A 19,235-nucleotide genomic window follows, 5' to 3' on the forward strand; every position below is an offset into this window, starting at 1 on the left:
GACTAGCAAAATTTACCAGCATGTGGTTCTGGTTTCACATATCTGTAATGCCATTGATTTAAAAAGGTTACAAGGATGTGAATTTGGATTTACGTACTGATGAATCAGCCAGCTTCGTCATCGTTATGTATTTATTTATCCTGTGTCAATGACAGTTGCTTTTGACTTTTACCAAATGAAACTAAGCTATACATGTGGTTTCTGTATTTTGTTTTCCTGCCTAAATAGACACTGGGGGGGTGTGTGTCTCTTTCTCGGTCCAAAACATTTAGGATAGGGTATTTTTTTATTGAGGGGGAGAAATACGAAGATAGTCATCTACGAAGATGGAACATGAGATGCCAGGTCAGCCCCCAGTGCTCCTGTTCCTTGCTCCGTTCTCTGGCCGCATGCAGGCATTTTGTATTTTTTTTCTGCTGGTTGAAGGATTTACAGATTGTGGCTCTAAAGGTGCCACTGTACCACATCCCTGTACCTGTTGCTTAGGTTTCTCGCTCTGCAGCCCTGTTGTAAGGTATGTGTGAGGCACCTTGGAGCGTAGGCAACATGTGGTACTGCCTCCTTTAATTGTGGGAAAGTATGTCTAATGGTATAAACCAATGGAGATTCACTGACCTCAGTGGTTCGATCCTATTTCCTACCAGTTAACATGTATTTCCTAACTTGGAGCAGGGGCACAGACAGACCCAGTGGAAGATTTTGAATTAGTCTGGAGTTTGCTGCAGCCACATGCTTCACCTGGAATAAAATTTAAAAAAAAAAAAAAGCTGTTGGTGAGGTTGCAGGTTTACCTATGTCAGGAAAGAAACTTTGCAGGAGGTCAGTAAACAAGTAGAGGGAGGATAACTTTGGACTCTGGAATGATTATCACCCCAAATCAGGGGTTTTCTGTCCCTCTCCACCCCTTTTACAGTGAAACTTTGGAGTGATTACATTGATTTTTCTCATTCATTTGCTCTTGTCCCTTAGGTGAAAAGCTCATGAGATTTGGCTATCCAGATATTCCCTTTGATATGAACCTGTCCTATGAGAAGGAGGCTGAGCTGATGCAGTCTCACATGATGGACCAAGCCATCAACAATGCAATCACCTACCTTGGAGCTGAGGCACTTCACCCCCTGATGCAGCACACACCAAGCACAATTGCAGAGGTGGCCCCCGTCATCAGCTCAGCTTACGCTCAGGTCTATCATCCTAACAGGATAGAAAGGCCCATTAGTAGGGAAACAGCTGACAGTCATGAGAACAACATGGATGGCCCGATCTCCCTCATCAGACCAAAGAGTCGAACCCAGGATAGAGAGGGCTCCCCCAGCAATAGCTGCCTGGATTCTACTGACTCAGAGAGCAGCCACGAAGACCGCCAGTCCTACCAAGGAAACTCTGCCTTAAATCCCAAGAGAAAGCCAAGCCCGGCTTATATGAAGGAGGACGTCAAGGCTTTGGATGCCACAAAAGCTTCTAAGGGCTCTTTAAAGGATATCTACAAGGTCATCAACGGAGAAGGGGAGCAGATTAGGGCTTTCAAGTGCGAGCACTGTCGCGTCCTTTTCCTGGACCATGTCATGTACACCATCCACATGGGCTGCCATGGCTACCGGGACCCGCTAGAGTGCAACATCTGTGGCTACCGAAGCCAGGACCGCTATGAGTTCTCGTCGCACATAGTCCGAGGGGAGCACACATTCCACTAGGCCTTCTCATCCAAAGGGGACTCGTATGAAGTAGAACTGCACATGAAGAAATACTGCACTTACAATCCCACTTTTCCTCAGACATTGAGATGCCTATTTTGTTGTTGTTGCTGTTGTTGTTGTTGCTGTTGTTTAATTATTATTATTAACCTTATTTTTTGTGGACCCAACCTCATTTGCTCTGCCCAGCTTAATGGAAAGAAGGAAGGGAAGGGATAAAAGAGGGGTTTGTGACCTGCCTCGCTTTCTGTGGGAATTGAAAGGCAGTCCATTTCTGTCTCAGTCAGCTGTACGTCGTGTCCTGTCTTGGGATATCACTCAACCCTGCTAGGTGCTTTAAAGTCCCGATGAGATGCCACTCATTTATGATTTCAGACAAATAGGTAGAAACATTTCAGAGGAGAGCCCTTTTCAAATGTGTAGATAGGGTGCTGGGTTTTGGTGGCTGGAGGAAAGGGGGAGGGAACTTTATTCTGCAGAATGAACAATTCTGTTTAAATCAAAACTGTTAGGGATTTAGGAGCACGAATCAAAGTCCATATTCCTTTCAAAATTACTTTCTAGGGTGAGCTGTTTTCCTGGGTTCAGTGTGTATTGCCCCTCTAGAATGTAAATAAAATAAAATCTAAAAAAAGAAGTATATGTCTTAACACTGTACCACGTTACAGCAGTTTAGTTTCATAAGTCTGAGGGCCTTCTGTGGTAAGTCTAAAGCTTTGTATTTTTATTTTCCTTAACTTACGAAGCACCTTTTTTAGAACTGTTGATTTGCTGTTACTCCATGCCTATGTGTTGACTCACTGGCTTCTTAGAGATCCTTGGGAGCCTTACTTATTTAGTTGCACCCCATGTTTTAAGAGATAGCATTTAGAAATAACATTTAAACTTGCTTCTAGGACAGTAAGTGGTCTAGGAGTGGGTGAAAGAGTCTGTAGTTTACTCAAGAGGTTCTGCTGCTCTTCTGAAATAATTTTGTTATAAAATTATCGATTTTAAAAGGACAAAAGTACTAGTAACAAAGTGTTCTTTAAATATAGGTATATATAGGTAAATAATTATATAAATACTTTCTCATTCTATTGTCACAGTGTTAACCTCTTGGCAACAGCCTAAACTAAGACTTGCAGATGGGAAAACGCTAGGAGCCAGATCCTTGGCCGGCATTAATCCTCTCAGCGCCATTGAATTTAATGGAACTACCCCAACAACTTCAGCTACATCAGGATCCGAGCCTTGACCGTTTTTTCTCTTGTTGACATCTTATTTGCTAATCTGCTGAACTGATGACTTCCTTTTGGGTTTAAGTCATTGATTCTGCTTTTAATTTAGGGGTAGAAGTGTTTGCAGGTTTTGCTGGATAGCCTTTTCTTTTGGAGAGCACAGAAGCCCTGCAAACCAACAGGTTGCATATGACGTTGCTTGCTTCTTCAGAAAGTGATACATGGAGATGCAGGTGCTGTACTTTGATTTGGATTTGCAGATTCCATTTTTTTTCCTAATTTATTCATTTCACTGTGGGGAAAACATGGAGAAACAAACTCCAGAGCAAGTCCTTGAACTACAGAGTGGACAAGAAAAAAACCCCACCAATCTGTTTTGTTTCCTTTCTTTCTCTCCCAGTGAATAACAAAACCAGCAACCACCCAGCAAGTCGCAGGTTGCATCAGTAAAAACTGGGCTTAAACCTACGTGACAGATTGCCATTGAAACCCAACTGTTTGTACCAATCACAATTGAAATGTTGTTGTTTGGCAACAAGAGCACAGCTTGAGAATGGGAAGATCTGCATGGGTTTAACCCCCTCCATGCACACAGTCTCCATGCGCTTGATGAGACCTTTTCCAAAGTATAAAGTTACTAAAGTATAAAAGAGAGAGCAAGATCAGGCCATAATGAATTCCCATCTGCTCACTTCAATCTGCGTACTCGGTGCATATGCCAGTTTGCTGTTCGTTTTGAGGGTACTGGGTTGTTTTTTTTTTTTCTCTTCCTAGACCTGGAGCATTTGAAAGTAGGAGCTGAGTGGTATTGATTGAAATCTTTTTACAGTGACACTCTTGGCAGCTAGAACCTGTGTTTAGAAAGGATACAGTAGATCATGGCCAGATTACCTGATGACTGCTTCCCAGCACTGAAATGCTATTAAGTAGGAGCTGGTAAAGTCTTGCAGTAGCCTATTAATTATAGTACAATATGGAGAGAAATGTCATCTTGTGTAATATGAGAGCTATCAAGGCTGGGAATATACGGGCTTTGGAGAGACAGATTTAAAGACCTATTCCCAACATTGTTCTTAATGTCGTTGCGTTGCTCCCCCTCCTCCTTTCTTCATCCTAATGTAGGGGAAACTCAGGCAAATGAACCACTGCCGTCCTCCAGACCATTCTCATTTTCTTGTGCTTGGTGCAATCAAAGGAGTTCATGCAGGACAAAAGCAGAGAGATGCTGGAGGGCATCACTTTTTTTTCCGTAACGTCTGATTCTCTGTGGCTGTGAAGGTTGGCTTAGGAGGCAGTTGGCCATGTTCTGCATTGGGATGTGCTTGGAAATTCAGAAAAGGGGGGTTGCTTTTATAGCATACCACCAAAAAAAAAAAAAAAAAAAAAAAGTAAGTGGAAAAATGGTTGTGATTTTTGCTGAGGCAGGAAGGGTCTTTCAAGAACAGTGAACAAAGGGAAAGATGCTGGGCCTGAAGGTCACCAGGCTTGCATGGGCCTCCAGAAGGACAAGTGCCTGAGACAGAGAAAAAGGTTGCCGGCAATCCCTTTCAGTCTGAGGGGAGCAACACTGTTCTTTTCTCTGTGGTCAGCGGAGAGAACACAGGCTATGGTTTCTTGAATAGTTGCCCTAGGTAAAAAGTGTAAAAAATTTCTGCCTGTGTTTGGGAAAGCACTGGAATGTGGGAAAGGCAGAGACTGTCTTGCGTATCCGCAAATAAGTTGTCTGCAATTATATCTGCATTTTGTTAGTGTGCACTTTCATTCATAGATATGATATTCTGTGGATGTTTAAAAGATCGGATGGGGAGGCTCAGTGGTTTTGTAGCTGGCTTCGGTTAAGCTTCTTGTTCCAATGGTAGCATGTGAGATCTGTGTGTGAGTACTGCCTTTTCCTGGGATCACAGGCACAGAGAACTGGGGAGGCAGTGGGGAAACACGCCAGCTTAGTTATCTTCAAAAAACTGCATTTTTTGGAGAGCAAGAAGCTGAGGAGTTACTTTAATTTTTATTATCGATGTCCTTTTCTGAACAATCACTGCAGTTTTTCATCCTGGAGCTAGGGAAGGTAAAAAGATTAAATACTGGTTAAAATTTTGAACAGTTTTGGACTAGCATATATTTTAGTATTCACTTTCTACTGAAAATTATTGGAGGGTTTTATATAGAGTAGTTTGCCCCTACAGGGAAGTGTGCAAAATGGGGCCTCAAGAGATTTTTTGTTGTTGTTGTTGTTGTTGCTTGCTCTCTGCTGATTTCTAAGAAAAGCTCTTCAGTTTTGTTGAGTTCGTTAGTCATTCACAGTGTACTAGGAATTTCAGTAGATAATCCTTGGCCTGCAGATCCATTTGTTCTAAGTATTTGGTGTAGGAAATTGAACCTGGCTGATTTTTATTGGACTCTCTTGAAATTCTTGGAATCAGGTTTCCAGTTAAAAACATGCATTTGCAAATTTAGAATTGGCTTCCTGCGAACATTCCCCATTTTCATTAAAAAAAAGAAAAGCAATTTCTGCACACATCCCTGCCAGTAAACCTTTTTTCTTCTTTTTACATCAAATAGCAAGATTCTGACTCAATTTAGAGTATTACAGGCCTATTAATTGAAATAGGAGTGTGACTGCTTATTCTCTTGGTATGATCCATATTCTTGGAGCAAAGGGCATTATCTATATATCTGCTGTTATGGCCAATGAATTTTACAGCCACCTCTCTTTGCAATCAGTTAGGAGTGCACATCAAAATATATAGCATTTTTCAGGAAAGCCAGCTCTTTACTCAGTAACTTATGGGTTTAAAACAATTTTATTCTCCTTAAAAAGTGCTTCCATCTATGATGTGATGTGAAAGGTGTCTAGGCATTAACCTCTCGGTCTGTATTAGGGAGAAAGAATCTAAATTTGTTAATTGGCCTGATTTTTTTGATGGTAGTAGTTTCTACTGTGTGAGGACACAGCTTGCAAAATAGCCATGTGGAACTGAAGTATATTTTACTACAAGGTGAAGAAATTCCCAATTTTGAGAGTTTCCAAATTTCTTTCTGTTTACAAGGGCATTCCTAAATCGGGGCTGTCAGGCAAAAGCAGAGGCCAGGAATTAAACCAAACCTTTCCAAACTGGCCTTTAATAGGACATTATTACTGTTGTCTAGGTCCTGAGCTAGCTTTTTTGTGTTTGAAAGAAGCCAGACAACAGACACTGCTTCCTCCGGAAAGAAACTTTGGAGATAATTTAGGGAAAGGTGCTTATTTCAGCCACGGACAGGAGCTGCAGCAATACAGTTCCTTAGCTAGGTAATATTCCTGCCCTTAACTCTCGATGTGCGTTATGACATAAGAGGGAGAAGGGAGGCTGCACTGATACTGGAGTCGCCTAAACTCAGTGTGGGATTTGAGGAAAAGTGTGATGAAATTGGCTTTGACGCTACAAAGTTGCATCTTAGCTTGGCTTAGTATCATTTAAAAACAAGAATGGATGGTGATAATGGCCTGTGGTCTAGGGCAGCTGGAGATTCTGAGAAAGTATATTTATATATATGGTATCGTATAATTAGATATATGCTTTATTGTTTATGTGCCTTTTTCAAATGCATTTTGGAAGTTTGTGATGTCGTTCATGATATCCTCCCATACCCTTTCAGAATGCACGACAAAACACAACCCAAAGCAAACATCCCCTCTCCTATGGCGCAGTGAGTGATCCCTCTCCCCTTCCACACCCCCTTGGCAGCTCGACCCGGAGAGAGGACCATCTTAGTAATTTGCTGTGAGATTTCCTGCAGTCAGCTGGCTTTTAGGAGTGGGAAGGGCTGAAAATTACCCTAGCGGAGTGCATTCCAGCAGCCCAGCCAGAGCTGGTCTCGGAGCTGGTCCCAACCACCACGGCGTCCCCAGCGCAGTGCCGAGACTCACTGCAAAAGCCCCCAGCTGCACAGCGCCCTGTGGGGTGCCAGGACAGGGGGCTCCTGCCTGCTGCCCCTCCAGAGCTTTAACTCAGACCTGCTTGAAAATGGACTTAGCTGTGCTTTTAAATTCCGATTTAGGAACAGCAGCAGACTTTAAAGCATCTGCCGCTTGCTTCAACCCAGAAAAAGAAATCCGGCAAGAACAAAAGTCCTTTGGAAATGGTTTGCAAGTTTGACTGTCGTGCTGCTGCCACCTTAACAATTGACAGAGAGATGAGAGAGGCCCATCTGTGGAAGATGTTATGGGGGCTTACTAGCTGGAACACTTTGGTGAAAAGCGCAGTGTTTGCTTCGGTACTTTCCTGGCAGGTTGGTGACCTAGTTTCAGATCTAGTTATTTACCCTGTGCGGGTGCAGCACCTCAGCGTGCAGCATGTGCACGGCATCACGCCTGCCAGCAGGGCATGTCACCATGCCAGCATGCCACCCGGCAGACCCCGAGCCCGCAGCAGCCTGGCACCGGCTCCTCAGCACCTCTCTGGCAGGCTCCGGGCCCACGGCAGTCACAGAGAGTGCGTGGGACGAGGAATTAGGTAGGGAAGGGGCAGAATGTGTTTTGTAGTAAATGTGTTCCCTTTTATCCCATGAAGGGTTGTCCCGAAGTATGGGCCCAGGACGTGATCACCAGTTTCTAACGTAGCCTCCTACGGCCGTGCCTGGAAGGGTGTGATTTGTGTCCTCCTCTGCTGAGGCTCTGAAGTGAGTAGAGGACAGGCAGGAGCGGGTGGTGTGCCGATGTTTTGCCGTGCTTCACGCTTAACAGGCCAAGGTAACGATAAAACCAGTACCTGATTTAAATCACCTGGCTTTTCAGTTGATCACACAGACAAGCATTCCCGGTTCCTGTTCGCTTCCAGCCTTTGGAAAGGTGGTTATGGGTAGGTCCATGTGTGTCCTCATTCAGGAGCGTAATCGCCCGTGCTCTCTCCTTCTGTAAAAACTCTTCCTTTACGTACCAGTCTTGGGACCTAATCAGTCAGTGGACAGAAATAACCATTTCAAGAAAGACTTGCATTGCTTTATTATTTACATAATATTGCTCATATTATTTACAGTTCAAAAAAAGAACGAATACTGTGATGTATTTACTGGCAGCATGGGAAGTATTTTAACAGAGTGAATGACAATGAAATTAATCGGTGTGTGTCTCACGAGGGGCTCGTATAGATGTGTACCCTGTATGGAGAAAGGGAGCAACTTGACCCAGAGCTGGGGCTGATGCTCCCTTCCTGCAGCAGGTATTGATTTAGGCGACTGCACTGCAGCCCAGGAAAACGTTTGAGCACGATTAGCCTCCTGCCATCCCTTCGATTAGATCTGGAATGCACAGGAGCTTTGCAGTTAACCGTGTGCTTAATAATTACCGTTATGTGTGAGATCAGGGCCTTATTTGCTAATTGGCACAGCGCAGCAGCCCTGGCTAGGTCTCGGTTGTCAGCCCTCGGTGGCGGGGCCCGGCGGTGAAGACGCCTTCCCTTATATTTGTGTAGTAGCCTTAATCCCTCGCACTCGGCGGTACGCGAATACCGGCAGCCTCTGGTCTGTATTCTCAATCACGGATAAAATACGGATGCCTCCGGCAAAGCATGGTGGAGAGTGTGACTCTGTTATTGGCACAACGAGGCCAGTTTGCAGTAAATTGGGCCATTTAGTTTTACCTCAAGTGACATCAAATAAGAAAAGCTTCTTGAAGGGGTAGAGGTCACTGAATCCCCTACTATGCACTTACTGGGATTTGACGTTGCTTACTGGAAATGGATGTTCTTCGTTCCTGAACACACTGTAACAAGGGAAGGACTTTTTGGTTATTTTTGTAGTCGTTCAGATTCTGAAACTGTGATCAATTATTTGACGAATTGTCAAGTGTCCTCAGAGCTTGAACACGTTCAGTTCCTCTGCCATGTAGCAGTCTCCTCTGGCTTTCCGTGGTTCTCTTTCTCTCACCCCTTTTTCCTCCTCTGAGCTTTAAGTCTGGGCCTGCTCTTATCTCTTGTAGCTTTGGGCTGTCTAGGGGTTTTGGGGTTTGTTTTGGGGGTTTTTTTGTTCATTGGCTGTACAGTCTGTTTACATATTTTTGTACTCAAGTGTAGTTTTATATTAAAAACAGGAAAAAGAAAAAAAGATAGTTGATTTGAGAAAAAAAAATTAAGGTACGTGCTCTTCATAACACTGTAAAGATCTAGGGTACCTTCCGAGATGACTCCACAGTGATGTAATTATAATACTGTATATTTGCCTTCCTTTTTAGTTGGTTTTATTTTCTGGTTGTATTTTTTTTTCCTAAAATGTATATCTTTTTATGAGAAACTGGAAACTTTTAATGCAAATGTTTAGAAAGATTTAAAATTGTAAATTAAAAAAAGTCATATAATTTTTTTTTTTTCCTCTTGGAAGAAAATGCTTTAAAAAAAAGTTTTACTACTGTTGTATTCCAGGGTGGGGGTTACCAACCCCAGATTTGCTTCTAATGCTTCATTCTTGGATCCTGCTTTCTAAACATGCTCATTGCAGACATGGATGATTTGCTTATCTTACTTTTAAAAAAAAAAAAAAAAAAAAAAAAACGAAACACCAACAAAACCACCTTTTTGGGTTATTTTTCTGTTCAAGTGCAATACTTTCCCTGACATCGTGTTAATGTACAGTAGTTTCTTTTTTTCTTTCCTCAGTCCACACAAGTCAGTGAAACAAAATGCTGTCTTAAATACATTCAAAGATAAATGTTCAAGTAAATTAAAATTTTGATTGACAAAAGGTGAGAAACTGTAAATTAAGGCTAAAGCCCATACCTTAACTCCAACTTTTATTTGACATTGAAACACATCCCTTGTATGAATTAAGGACATACCTGTTCTTGCTTCTTCCTTCCTTCCTTTTCTTTTCTAATTGCAGCTTTCTCTTCAAGAAAAGCACTTAATATTGATGTTTATTAAAAATAACAAAAAAAATATATAAAAAGATCTTTTGGTCTAATCCAAAACCCACTCAGTGGAGACTCTTGTTGGCTTTGATGGTGGATTTTGGATTAGGCCTAATCTCTTAGCTAGGGCAAAACTGCCATTTACTCTAATGGGAGAGATTTGCCTATGTAAGAATTACAGGACTCGTGTCCTTTATCTACCTGAGAGACCAGAAAAGCTTCTTTAGAGTTGTCCTTGTCTTATATAAGTTTAGATGGGACTTGTTTTACATATCATACATATTTATATATAGTGTATTTTTAATGCCTTCCTCCCCCGTAGACTGAAGCCGGTGTTCTGTAAATATGTATTTAGGTACGTAATAAAAAATAAAAAAAATCCCGTTGAGATTTCTTTGAAAGGCAGTTACTGCGCATGCACAGTAGCCACTTTTGTCTTTTAAATTTGTATTTAAGACATTTCTTTTTAATAATAACAAAGGTGAGGAGACTGTATCTCATTCTGATTGATTGCCAAAATGATTTCCCAGACTCTTGTGTTCGAGTTCAAGAAGAAAAATGCATTCAATGGGTGACCGTCACGGTTGCCCAGTGGTTCACACTCCTTGGGCCAAATTCTGGTAACCTCACGTAGGTTGTTCAGGTCCTCCCACATGCAGGGACCGCGCTGAAGCGGTGGGATCATAGCAAAGCATGCACGGTTTTGTGAGCATAATTTCAGGCTGTGCGGTCTGACCCATTTGTCACGGCATCTCCCCTGACTCATAGGGAGTTGCATCCTGCCCACTTTAGTGCTGTTTTCCTGAAGAAGGCTGGGTGAGTGACCTGGCAAATGACCACTTCTCTCCCAGGTTACAATTTTTTGGTTCTGTCACAAATGTTCTGAGCTCAAATTGAGGAATCTTTTAAATTAAGAGTTTATTCCAGAAGCCTGTGAAGACACTGGGAATCGTCCCATTGCTTTACGTGGTCATTGGAACATGCTCTTATAAAAAGGAGTTCAGAAATGGTCACTGTGGCAGTGGTGCATGTAAGCAGCCCTAATGTAAACCTGTATCCCCCTGCTAAAAAACTTTTTGCCGCTATAGACTGAACTATGGCTCTTGTTTGGTTTTGTTTTGTTGTTTTTTGGGGTTTTTTTTTTCTTCTTAGTATACATGCATACACATGGTTCCACATCTGTATGTGTGTACTCTGTACCTGTGTGAGTGTTGTACAACCATGTGAGAGTGTGAGTCTGTATGTGTGTATAAATAAAAGAAGCTGCAGAAACTTTGTAATACTTTGTGAAAAGGATTATATTATAAAGGTTTGTACTGTCTTGAGTGCACAGCTACTGGAATAAATGTAGGGAATCTCAGGAACAAGCATATAATTTGTCCAAGAATTATTTCTTCTCAGAAGTGTAAGTGCAGTTTTTAATTCTGTATATTATTTAATATTTTACCAATAAAAATAAACTTCTGACATGAAAGGGTTTTCCATTCAAGCTTTCTGGAAACATTGATGTATGTATACACTTTTCTTCCTTGCAGCAGTAAACACATGTGGTGATTTGGCATCTCAAAGGAATCTCATTTCTACCTGACAACAAACCCTACTAATTAACTAGAGAGACTGAATGTGTTATGAGTTGGGGTTATGAATATGGCAAATTGGGTGCAGATCCAATTTTAATATTCTTTGAAGCTAATGACTTTCTTATCATCAGCTTCAGCGTGAGCTAGAGAAGTATTTCCCCTAATATACTACTATGTAAACTGGTGGCATCGGTCACCTGCCACTTGGTCTGCCAAGTTTTTGCAATGAGCTGATGGCCCAAGGTCCAACTTTTTCTGGAAAACACTCAGAGCGCATAAACAATGAACATAAGCAATGAATTTGAACCCTTCCCTCAGCATGGGTTTTTGGCTGAGTTCCCCTCTGTCGTACCCAGAGGTGACTGTCCCAGCAGGGATTTTTGGGGTAGTTCACATTGCCTAACTTGTTCGTTCTTTTGTAACACAGCTATCTATCTGGTAGCATTCACAGTGCAAACTCTTCAGAATAAAAGGAAGATCTCATGAAGCTTCGTAAGTTGTTTGTGGTTTGTTTTAGGAATCTCTTGTAAATTCTTGGTTAAAGATTAACCAGCCTCTCCCCATAATAAAATTGTTCATCATTGACATGAGAATGGAAACTTCTTAAGATATCATCTGAATAAAACTTAAACTTCATTTGTCATGTTTGATACATTGTCTCTGAGGAATGCTTCTGCCCGATGAGAAGAATTCCCCCAGTTTTCTTCCATTGAGGATTGCCAGACTACTGGTTTTTCTTCAGAAAGACCCAAGATTCAGCCGATGCAACAGTCCGAATATTTGAGGCATGGAGAAGTCACGTTGTGCCATTGTAAGAGAGAAATCACTGGCTTGACTGACTCAAGGTCCTGTCCCAAAACTTACTGGAGATGGTGATGATCTTTGACTTCAGGTAAGGGTCTGAGAAGACGAGGGGAGAGCTCATAGGCAGAAACTAAAGGACTGATAGCCATTAAGGCTGCTGAGTCATTTGCAGGAGTGAGATTCTGCGCGTGGCCTCAAGAAAGTCTTAGAAATCTCCTGGCTGTGAATCAGGGCCAGCACGCTGTTTGTGCTTGTTTAAGTGCTGGGGTGAGTCTCTCACCATGGTGTGCCATCGCCTTTTTCTCTAGATCACCTTGTCTGCAGCTGCAAGCAAAGGGCAAGTTGACCTGGCCCATTCAACTCTATCTAGGCAACAGGGAATCATGTCTAATCCTTCCCCTGCATCACTTCTGCTGGGGATCTCTTACTCTATTGAAAACAGCCTTTTCCTACTTCATTGCAACAGAGGCTTAAAAATCACCCCAGTGACCAGCGTCTGTATATGCTGTGATCATCAAGTCCCGATTTGGTCTGTGAGAGGCGACTGGCTTCAAAATATTTCGTCATTTTCTCTGGATCAAATGATGTAATCGCAGCGAGTCTTTTAAACGGCAGCATCACCCTTCATGTTGATCGACTGGATCAGTCTAGTAGCCAGGTAAGCGGCGTGTTTCTGACCTGCCTGGCCAGCACCTTGGCATTAAGCTGAAATTCCCCTTGTCACCCCCAGGCAGTGACAGCACAAGTGGATTTCGAGCAGTACCTTCTGACAAGCGCCTTCTGCCACTTTACCAAGACCAATATAATTTTCCCAGTTAATAAAGATTAAGTGTTGGTTCCTGGCTTTTGCTTCTGTAGCACTAATATTTCTATTTTTATGCAGTACTTTCAAGAAATTACTAAAGCTTCATCTGAGGATGAATTTGTGTTTTTAAAAGGTGATGAATCAAAGTACGTTTTTCTCCATCTCTGTGCTTGACTGTCAGATCCCAGCCCTCCAATAAATCATTTCCCCCCAAGACACCGCAGAATATTTAACAGAACCGTGTTAATGGGAGGCAACGGTAGGCCCTCAAAATCGCATTATGAAACTCACAATAATCAAGGGAGTAAAAATACATTTTGCTTGGATTGCAGTTTGAACATGCTCGGGTTTGGGTTTTTTTTTTCTTCTTTTGAGTCAATCCTAATGTAGTTAGTCCTCAGTAAACCCAGCTTTACCCTCCTGCCCTTCAGTGCTTATTTTTGTCTCTTAGTGCATCGTATAAGCATGTCATAATTTCCAGCATGCAATTATCAGTGTTTTTTGTTGGTTTTTTTTTTTTTTCACAGCAGAGTACCTTAGGAGCCACAATGACTTCTGGATTCAATGAAATATGAGTTGAAAGGATTACTGTGTAAGTACTGGGGTCGCTTAAAATGTAAGACTAAGAATGAAAGCTCTTTTCAAAGGAATATGCTTGTGAAATAGCCTCTGTGTGTCCTATTAATTCCTGGTACAGAGATTAGGGATGGAGTTCCAGAATACGACGTTTCCCAGGGATTTCTGTCAGTGCAGAAACCGAGCCCTTCTAATGAGACTATATAAATACTCAATATTATCTCATTATTTTTCATTAATCCGCACACACCAGCCCGCCTCCACATGCTGTAATTCCATGTTACCACCCATGTTCACATTAAAATAGGAACAGATTATTCAAGACTCCCACACAAATCGTGAACCTCTATCCCTTCTGAGCTGTCACCGGCCATCCCTGGGACGGAGGAACCTCTCCCCTAGGCAAGAAGTCTTTAACCCTGGCAACCTGGCCCTTCAGAGCTAAATGCCTATTTTTATTCCTGGCAAATGCTCCTGTGGCATCCAGTGTCTGAGCCCAGATGAAACTACCCTGTCAAAACTGATTTTTAACAGAAAATTGCTTTTCAATGAACACATTCTCTATGGAAAGTGTCTGCTTTTCATAGATCTGGGAGGATTTGGGGATTTTTTTTTTCCCCCTCAATAAGAGAGCCTGAAACTCTAAACCCTCTGAAGGTTTCTGGGTTATTTTGTTTGGTTTCAAGAGGAAATACTTCCCTGCCCTCAACTCCTGATTTCATATCAGTTCAGATAATGTCAAGACACTATTTGCTGCTCTTTCCCATTATTTTTGTTACTTTTCCTGTTTCAGGCTGCCTGCATGTAGTTTATAGGGTGTGGTGAGGAATGTAAATTATTATTTTCATGTAGGTGTGGTAGCTATTCAGTTGTAAATCCTGTTTTCAGTCCTTCTGACTACTTTATTTGTGATCTGTAATATTGATCTGTCTTCAGGGCAGAGAACGCTGCAATCTATCAGGAGCGGGGACTTTTATTCCTTGCTAAAATCAAGCATTCAAAGCACTCCCAGAAATCTCCGAGAAGGAAAAAAGAAAAAAAATCTTGCTTGAAGCCTTTCTCTCTCTCTCTTTTTTTTTTTTTTTCCTTCTCCCTCTTTGAAATAAGTAGAGGAATTTGTTTCTGCGGTTGATTTGGTTTTATCGGTTAGTTGCAAAATCTGACCAGCCTCCCTTTTCAAATTCATCTCCCGTGATAGCCTGCCACTGGCTGTCTCGATAACCGACTTTAAAAAAACAAGTTTAAAGGTTTGCCTCTGAATGTGATTCATGACAGTGAAGAAACAGGACTAATCTACAAAAGGGAGCTCTGCAGTTGCTTTTGGACTCGAGTAGAGTTGTCCAGCTGTTTCCCGTTCCACGTGAGCCGTAGCAGACGTGCCTGAAGCGCAGCTGTATTTCCACCCAAGCCGTGAAGGGGCATCTTGGCAGCCCGCTGGCAGCAGTGCCACGGATGCTCTGGCTCTCCCAAACCCCTTTCTGGACCAGTCCCACCCCAGGAAGGGTGAGCTGCTGCCGAAGGCAGGAGGGGATGCATCACCTGTAGGAGCAGACCCTCAGCTGCCACAAATCTGCGTGGCCTGAGCAGCCTTACCGAAGCTAAGCTGATTGACCCTGGGTCTCTGCAAGGTGTGAGGGCTCCTCTGAGCTCCCTGGCTTGGTGTGTCTGCTCTTAGCTGTCAGCGAAGCATATTCTCCCCTGTGTGTCCCTTCTGGTGACAGCCATTGCAGCCACCAAACTGGGTGATTTTGAGAGAGCATCTGCCTCTGTTTGCTGCAACTTGACTTCTATTTGCCAGTTCAGTCCGTAGCTCATCTATGGATAAATCCAGACATCCAGGAATACAGTCATTGCATTATTTTTTTTTTTATTATTATTATTTTATTTTACTTTTTATGGTTAGCTTGAGGGGCGTAGAGTCCTTGTGCCTGAGGTGGTGGCTAGTGTCTCCATGAAAACTGAAGTGTAGATGTCACATGCTGCATACTCAGCCCCGATGGCCACACTTGACCATTTTGGCCAGTGTACTGTGCAAAGTGTAGAATATAGCTGTCCTCAGATACCTCTGTATATAGTTATCTGTCGAGGAGATGTTCTGATGGCTAACCTGGAAACAGCGCAAGTCCTACCAGCTTGAAAAGCTTCTCCTTTTACTGAAGTGGCAGAAATATGTAATGTTTGGGTGACGCTTGCCTTTTCCGAGCAGTGACTGCACGGTTCGGATGCCTGCAGTACATACCGAGTGCTATGCTGCTGCTGTGTGGCCATCATAAGGCATTTGAAGTGCTTTTTCTTGGGAGTTCTTTTGAAAAATTAATTTCTTTAGTCAAATGTTCTCTTTATTTGCCTTCAACTTTTCCCCGCTTTCTTCCAGTAAGAAAACAGAAGTTGTCAGTAGACATTAGAACACAGCAAGGTTTAAATCAATCCAGGTTGGTATTGATTATTTGCATTATGTTAGTTCTTAGAAGCCCTTCAGAGCTAGGTGGTGGTCTAGCACAGAGCAAAAATAGGTCCTAGCTAGCAAATGGTTTTATCATCTAATTATAAAGAGAAACCAAGCTTCTTCTCATTTTCAGAAGTCCGAAGATACATTTGTAATGCTATTCTGACTCCTTCATTTGTCAAAGCTTGGGTACCAGGCGTGGAGATGGAATTCCTGAAACTGTCCCCCTAGCATCTTGCTGCTTCGTGACACTGTTCCCCAAGTATTTACCTATGGATATATACAGAGAGATATATACCCTGTGTTCCCATGAATGGCTTTTCAGTGTTCGTGGAGCAGTGGGCTGTGCTCGCCGTTATGCATTGCACTTTTACCCCATGTTTAGCTGGCCTCTAAGCTTTGGCTGAATCACTGCTTTTAAGAACACACCCCGCTCCTTATAAACGTGACCGGCATCACTGGTCCTTGGATGTCTGATCTGAAGCCGAGATGTGCTAAAACACGTGTTGGTCAAATGAGTCCGGCTGCCCAACAGATCCGGATGGCTTTGGATAACTGACATCCTAATCTTTATCGTGCTCTCGCAGACCTGTCTCTGTGAATGTTACTGGCTCTATTTCTCTGGTTTTTTGGTTAGATCTTTTGATAAGAGCGTATGATCTAGGTCAAAACGAGATCTATGTGGGACTTGGCTAGAAGCGCTGCATCTGGATGATGTCCTATTCCCTGTTCCTACTGAAAACTCTCTGGTACATCGATGGGCTGAGATCCATTTAATATGTGAGCATTGATTTTTTTGTTTTCTCCAGAGAGGGGCAAAGTGGCGACAGTATCAATAGGGTACCACTTTTATGCTGGTCAGATCTGCTGGAAAGGAAGTTTTTAAGATTAAGCTGGTGCGATGCACCCTGTACAAGACACTTTAGCTGCTCTTAGGATACAACTTTATGTAACAGATGGAAGGTGAAGGACTCTCTGGGTCTGGTATAAACTCAGTTATAAAAGAAAAATTAAGCTCTTAAGGAAGGAATGGTTTTGATCACATCACTAGCCAGTTCATTCAGCTTCATGTGAAATTGCTGATATTTTAGTGGCCTCTGGCTCTCCGGTCCTGCCAAATTCAGATGACCACAATACTGCCCACATACTTCATTTCATCATATGTATTGCTGCATTGCCAGGACATCTTTGAGACCCAGGCTATTGATAGGGAAACCTTTACTGTTACTTGAGGGTGATCTGTGCATGTCTGAGATAGGCTGAATAAATCGTGAATGACGTCTGATGCAATTTTCTCTTTAGTCGTTTGCCCCGTTCTGCTACGCAACACCAGGATCCCCAACCTGAAGTTTCTTTTGAGGGGAAAATGATGGTGGAATAAGCCAAGTGGTGATTTTATAGCACAATAGTTCTCCCAGTACTGCTCTCTCAGAGTACCCTCTAATCCATCATTCTCAGAGCCTTTGCACCACTTGGCTTATCCTGTTCCACACTGGACCAGACAGAGGGTTTAGTGCAAAGCGCCCTGTGTCTATCTTGGGAGGTATTTAGGCAGGGTATTCCACAGCAGCTATTTTGGGCTATTTCCCCACATAGAGAAGCTCTAGTGTGTTATCTCGATGGAACGAAGAGTCAGGCCTGTTCTAGATAAAATGCTTTCCCCTCCAACTGCCTGATGGCTTATCTCTGGTCTTGCAGCATCACTCGTAACCCTTCTCCTGACCCACTTAACTTTCTGCTTTTAGCAGAGCTGGGGTGGGGGAAGGGAGACTTGATTAATGAATAATATTCGCTTTCTTTTAATGTGAAAAACTCTTCAAGTGCTCCATGCTCATATAATTAGGAGAGAAATCTCTATTCTTAATCAGCTGATAAAATATCTATGGGCAAAGCTTTAAGAATGTATTCCTGGTATGATTGCTTCATATAAATTATTGGGGTTTAAGCATTTTTAAGAATCTCCTAACAAAGGAAAGGACTTTGATAATATAATTTGACACATGTCACCTTGTTTTCTTTGCCTGTTCAATAAAAAAAACCAATCCAAAACTAAATTTCATTATCCCTTTTCCATATCCAAAGCAATTTCTACGAAATCAATATTTTAACAAGTATAGCAATCTAAGAAGGGCTCACCTTTTGAGCTTCAAAAAATAGAAAGGACTGCATATAGATAGTCAAGGCAGTGAATGTGTTGTCTTAAATTTTATTTTCAGCCCAGCAGCAGGTACAGCCAATGCATGCTTGTGTGTTGATTTATTTGGAATTAAGCTGGTACTTTTAAGCCATTTCCTAGTGAATGACTACCTATCAAAATGTTTTTATCAGCTGGAGCTGGCTGGTGTTAATTCAGGTAGTTTCTGGGAGAGCCACCACATGTAGTTAAGCAGAGTTCAGCCTGGTTTGCTATTTGAATATTAATTTTTGTGAATGCCTCTGTTCTACACAGCATGGCAGGGACTGCTTGACAAAATGCTCCTCCCCCTGAATCTGTGTGCAAGCAAATCCAGCAGTATGATGGAGACGATCCTGTTTGTACATTGTCACTGGATGGTCTGGTGAAACAAGGAAGGATACAAATTCTGGCAGTTGTGAGTAAGATTATTAAAATGTTGGGACTCTGGACCCTCCAGGACAGACTGCTGGAGAGGAAGCCATGGGCACTGCAGCTGAAGACATGGTTATGAAGTGGGACTGACGTAGGGGCTTTTCCCTTCCTCCCCAAACCAATTTAAGGGACTGGTTAGAGGGCTGCCAAGGTGCAGGTGACAGGGCGCTTGGTTGACTTTACAGTTTCAGCTCCAAGGAGAGGAAAGAAGGAGTGTTATCGTGTGCACATCCAACTTGTAAGGGTTGTCACCAGGTTCTGCTGTTGGGAAATGGCAAAACAAGCAAGCAAATCAGTTAATATCTTCCCATGGCACACAGCCTTTCACATTCTTGCATTTACCTTCATTGCTGATATTAACTGCATGAATTGTCACTGTTACTCCCACTGCTTCCCAAGGACAACTTCACCACGTCACCTTTGATTATTTTTTTTTCCCCCATGCATTTGTTCATAGGTGGAGAGGAAGAATGCGTGCTTTGCTTAGCTGGTGTGGAGCCATCATTACACTGTCACTTTAAAATTAATTCACTGCTAATCACTTACTCCGCCTAGATGATACCCATATTCTACTGAAAAGGCACCACCTGATGCTTCATTTGGGGAGGATGGAGAGAGGGAA

The 19,235-nt window shown here is 42.5% G+C and overlaps 1 protein-coding gene across 12 annotated transcripts in view; it reads left to right on the plus strand.

The window, feature by feature from the left end:
* Positions 1-11,283, plus strand: part of IKZF2 (IKAROS family zinc finger 2) — a 121,036-nt gene extending 109,753 nt beyond the window's left edge. For all 12 annotated transcript variants that reach the window (XM_056349383.1, XM_056349381.1, XM_056349385.1 and 9 more), the window contains one exon: positions 970-11,283. In XM_056349383.1, the coding sequence (XP_056205358.1) occupies positions 970-1,694 (725 nt within the window). In that variant the 3' untranslated portion in view covers positions 1,695-11,283. The remainder of the gene's footprint in view (positions 1-969) is intronic.
* Positions 11,284-19,235: the final 7,952 nt, after the last annotated feature.

Source organism: Falco biarmicus, chromosome 8, assembly GCF_023638135.1.
Source record: "Falco biarmicus isolate bFalBia1 chromosome 8, bFalBia1.pri, whole genome shotgun sequence".
NCBI classification, from domain to species: domain Eukaryota; kingdom Metazoa; phylum Chordata; class Aves; order Falconiformes; family Falconidae; genus Falco; species Falco biarmicus.